This window comes from Hordeum vulgare, chromosome 3H (genome assembly GCF_904849725.1).
Source record: "Hordeum vulgare subsp. vulgare chromosome 3H, MorexV3_pseudomolecules_assembly, whole genome shotgun sequence".
NCBI classification, from domain to species: domain Eukaryota; kingdom Viridiplantae; phylum Streptophyta; class Magnoliopsida; order Poales; family Poaceae; genus Hordeum; species Hordeum vulgare.
In genome coordinates this window covers 93957507-93962415 of record NC_058520.1, presented here as the reverse complement: position 1 = coordinate 93962415, position 4909 = coordinate 93957507, and the positions used below count along the sequence as shown (strand labels likewise).

Sequence of the window (4909 nt, the reverse complement as noted above, 5' to 3'; positions counted from 1 at the left end):
GTCTGCAACTCCAAACACTGTGTGGGTTTTGCCTCTGGAGGGCCGGGCCAAGCTCAACATCGATGACTCTTGGACAGTCGATGGGAGTGCAGGTGCCGGTATGGTTCTTCGAGACAGCAAGGGACAAATCATATATACATCATACAGTGAGCTCTTTTCCTGCAGAAATGCACTGGAGGTTGAACTAGGCGCATGTATGGAGGGTCTTTCGCTAGCTATTCAGAGAACGAAACTACCTATTCAGGTAGAGATTGACTCATGAGAGGCTTTGAACATGATCATGAGTGATTCAATTGATAGATCAGTCTTCTCCTCACTGATGAAAGAAATCAAGCTTCTAAGGAATCTTCATAGTACTACTTTTAGCAATGTTCATTGTAGTCAAAATAATGTAAGCGATTTATTGGCCAAGTTTGCTAGATCGAAGAGTAGAACAGTCTGGCTCAACTCTGAATTACCAGAGATCATTGAACTTTGTAACGCAGATTGTGGTCTTTCCACTTGACTAATACAAAGTTTCATTAAAAATATATATTTTCTAGTAACCCCTTAAAGAAAGAATGGTAGTCATGGGTCAAGGCCCGTTGTGACAAGAATCCACTTCAACTTGACGTAATGCGTCGGACAGGTGGACGAAATGCGTGTAGGTGTCAGCATGACGATCTCAATTGCACCTAAAATTAGCACAGGTGAGGCGTGTGTGATGGTTCCGATGGGTCGGGGTTCCGAGACGGAGGCCGCAACGTGCGGCGGCACCAGCCAAGCAGACGCGCGGCCGCCCTGCTTTCTCTCCCGTCCAGCTCCCCCCTCTCCAAATCCTCTCCCCCGCGTCTCCTCTTCCTCTCCCCCCATCCCCTTCAAAGAGAGAACAAGGCATGGAGGGATCCACCCTAGCCGCAGACCCACAAACCCCAAGAAACCAGCAACCAGACTGAAGACCGACATGGCCCGTATCGGCGTCGCAGTGCTCGCGCTCCTGGCGGCCGCCGCGGCGGTCGCCTGCCTGCCGGCCCCGGCCTCCGCGGGCGAGCAGGACTCCATGCTCCTGTCGCGCACGGCTACCTGCGACGGGGCCGTCGGGGAGTGCGGCGTAGACGAGGACGAGGAGATGGGGACGGGCGCCGCCGGCACCGGCGAGGCCCTGCGCCGGTCGCTGGCGCGGAAGCCGACGGCCAGGTACATCAGCTACGCGGCGCTGCGCGCCGACCAGATCCCCTGCAATAAGCGCGACAAGTCCTACTACACCAACTGCGGCTCCATGCAGCAGATGAACCCCTACACGCGCGGCTGCTCCGCCATCACGCGCTGCGCCCGCAACATGGTCTGATCGCGTCCTACGCATCCCGGCCTCGTCCATCTCGCGCACGTACGGCAGACCATCGGCGGAGAGGAGGTGTGGCCGTGTGAGCGCCTAATTAAGCACTCTATGCGTTTCTGCTGCTACAACATTGATGATCCAACAAAATTAACGACTGTTATCGTTTTCGTTTGTCACTAGCTTCTATGTACCCACCGTGTTCCTGCTATTGCCATGTGTATGCCAATTTATTCTTTTGAAAAATGTTTGTGTATTTGAAGAAGAACAGAGTTCCATTTTCCCGTCCATATTTTGATATGCTTGTAATTTTCATGAACAGGGTTGTCATGTTGAAAAACGGGTTAGAATTTGTGAATACATTATATTTACTCGGTTTAATTATTGAAATTCAGTATACGGCGGCATATAACAACACTTACATGGTTACCGTTTCCTTGTAGATTTTTTACGAAACCGTTTTCTTATAGATATAGTAATAATTTATTGTACACAACTATTTGCGAAACCCATTTCCATCATGGTGATGACCTAATATACTCCTTCTGTAAACTAATATAAGTGTGTTTAGATTATTAAAATAGTATTTTACATGTTTTTATATTAGTTCAAGTTTCTTTTTTGAAAAAAGACAAGGAGGAATGGAGCCCCGGACTCTCCATCAAACTGATTCATGCAATCATATTATTAAAAAAAGTATGATAATAAAATCTTAGATACATAATTGGCTCACAATCTAAACACAAAAAGTAAAATGTAAAGAAGACATGCCACATCTGGCGAGATAAAAAACAGACTACAATGTCTATACACCTAGCCTATTATTAGCTCCTCATCTCTACTATTAAAGCAGGATGTGCCGTCGTCGTGATGGTTCGACCTCCATCCTCCTCCCCGCCATCGCCAAAAAAATAGCCACGGTCAGCCCTCATTCCCTCGTACGATCCCCTCCCCCATTAGGAAAAAAACCACTAATTATCCTACCCGCTAAAAAAGCAGAAAAAAGAAAGAAATAACCGCAAGCCACGAAGGCACGATCCCATCTACATCGCGTCCTCTGCTACCCCGCCCCCATCCACACACCCTCGCTCCTGATCCCATCTCTCTCCCGAGAAATCTCACCGGCCCAAGCACTCTGAGGTCGGCGCCCTGCTGGGTTGCTGTGACGGGCTGTGTTTTCTTTGTGTGGAACCCGGTGACCAGGCTGGCGGCTAGGTTGGACTTCAAGCCGCCTTCTTTCCCCGACTTGACCAGGCTGTGCGGCTTCAACCGCCATAGCCCGTCCGGCGAGCTCCGACTTCTCGTTCTCGCCAATGAACTAGAGCCTGGCTTGGCGACGCAGTACATTTACTCGGTCGCTGATGTCGTCGCCGCAGCCAACTCACAAGTCACAACATCCTCGCCATCTCGGACCAGTGGCCGACGGTGTATTCGTACACGAGTTCGCCTATTTCATCAACCACTATGCCCAACACAGGGGCAAAATTCACTGGACGATTCATCCTCTGGCCAGGAACACCCAGAAGATCCTGGCGTTCGACACGGTGTCCGAGGATTTCCAGCTGATGTCGCACCCGCCGTGGCCGAGGGATCCGCGTCGCCGTTGGCCTCCTCTTCCGCCTCTTCCGCCCCATGACTGCGTGGCCGTGGAAACGCGTGTCTCCCTCTCAGTCGCACACCCTCGTGTCTGTCGCCCTGGCGTCACATTTGTTCCCGTCTCCGTCTCCGCTGCTGTCGTGCGCCCATCCATCCGCTCCGCGGTGCACGTCCTCGCTCCGCCATCGCCGAATCCGGCCGATATCGATCTCGAGCACCCTCGACAGGGCGTGCCTCCAACGTCCCGAGCATCACCGTCCATCTCCGTGGGAGACTTCCTCCTACCTTTGGAGGAGGCGCATGAGCCAAGCCCGGTCATCACATGGCAGTGGCCATCAGCAACCGTCGCGTCAGCATTTGGCGGCAGCCTTCGTGTTGCTCCTCCAGCCCACGCAACAATCTTCGCACGAGGCCGCTATGTGGCCGTCATCACTGGCAGTAGGTGACGCCCGAGTCTAACGCACCAGTAAGTCAAACCAACCTTCGATTGATGTTTATCGTGCATTGATCAGTGATCTGAAAAAAGCTGGGCGGTTTGATCTAGAACAAAAACTAACCGATGAGATGAATTTAAGTACTTCTGATTTCTTAGGCCTTCGAGATTTCAAGGCAAACTCAAGGGCAAGATCAATAAGGCATATAACATGGTATATATGGTTGGTTACAATTGGGCATTATTTTTTTAGAATTGGTTGTGTGTACTATCTAAAGTTTTAAACTGAATTGAGTTAGTCAAATTTGTGCATCTTTATGTGTTTTCTTACGATTGAACTCGAAGATTGCCTTGAGGAGTAGTAGTTTTAGTTGGTAGATGTTCGAGGCTCCAAATGCACACACGTTATGTGCTAAATGTGCGGCATAAGCTTGATCAGTTTTATGCTTATAAATCAAATGACTGTCCACCCATTTTAGTTCTTCATCAGTATTCTCTGCAGAAATCAGATAACTGTTCACCCCGTTTCAGTGTTACTGTTTCTTTGAATTTTTTGTTGTCAATATTTGCCCAGGCCCCGTTGCTAACGAATTCCCAAAACGTGCCCGAAAAATAAAAAAATTATTGCGTGGACTTTTGAAGCATGTACAGGTTAGCTGTATGCAAAAGGGCATTTGGATGTTTGATATTTTTCTGAATGGGATTATGTTTTCGGTATAAACTATACTATTAGAAAATTCATATTGGATGTCATGCAATTTACCTCACCATCTTTCTGCTCTTTCTTTCTCCTAAAAGCTTGCGAAAAAAGCTCAATCCATATACAAATAAAAGCGATGCTGATGAGGAAATGTAGTTTCAAAAGGTTCAACGAGCTTATGAGGTACTTGAATTTCTTTGAGCGATGCTTATTCAGAGAGCTTCGAATATTACTGAACTGCTGATACATACATTTTCGTCTCTTCTCTGTAGAATCTAAAGTATGGAGAAAAAGAACTCTCTGGGATCAGCTAACAATTTAATTTCTGTGATTATACACATGTCTATGCTGCTTTGACTTTAAATTAATGCATGGTTGTTTTCTTGTATGCTCATGAGTTACAGAAAATTAATTGCTTGAAACAAAATATAATTAGACAGAAATATAGTTTGACTAATTGTTTGGTTTTTGTTACCCTATGCATTTGCAAGGGTCATCAACCTTTCTAAAAAAACACCAACCTTTTAGAGTAAGCATGCCCCTCAAAATCTCATGCTACCATGGAATCTGCATTTGATAGCTTGGCCTCATTTTGGTAGGTTGGCACTGACCAAGTGACCAGTATGAGAGAGTTGCTGCTGAATGTGGTAGAGCTGGCAGTTTGTAAAATCCTTTTGAGGATACTTTCTTTCATGTTGCTGGTCGTGCTGGCAGAATGAATGATGTATGTCATTTATTCTGAGTTAATAATCTTGTACTACTCTTAGGTCTCAGTTTTGTGGTTTTGCTTATTCTCAAATTTCACATTTTTTACCATTATTATGTATGTTTCTGACTAAATAGAAAATTTTGTACGAAAATCATT

The 4909-nt window shown here is 46.8% G+C and overlaps 1 protein-coding gene across 1 annotated transcript; it reads left to right on the top strand.

The window, feature by feature from the left end:
- Nucleotides 1–722: 722 nt before the first annotated feature.
- Nucleotides 723–1705, top strand: LOC123439602 (rapid alkalinization factor-like). Its single transcript, XM_045116294.1, has one exon. The coding sequence runs from the start codon at nt 944–946 to the stop codon at nt 1325–1327; it is 384 nt and encodes a 127-aa protein (XP_044972229.1). The 5' UTR covers nt 723–943; the 3' UTR covers nt 1328–1705.
- Nucleotides 1706–4909: the final 3204 nt, after the last annotated feature.

Bases quoted from the DNA above. Each gene is read 5' to 3' on its own strand.
- LOC123439602 (XM_045116294.1), top strand. From the start codon at position 944: ATGGCCCGTATCGGCGTCGCAGTGCTCGCGCTCCTGGCGGCCGCCGCG.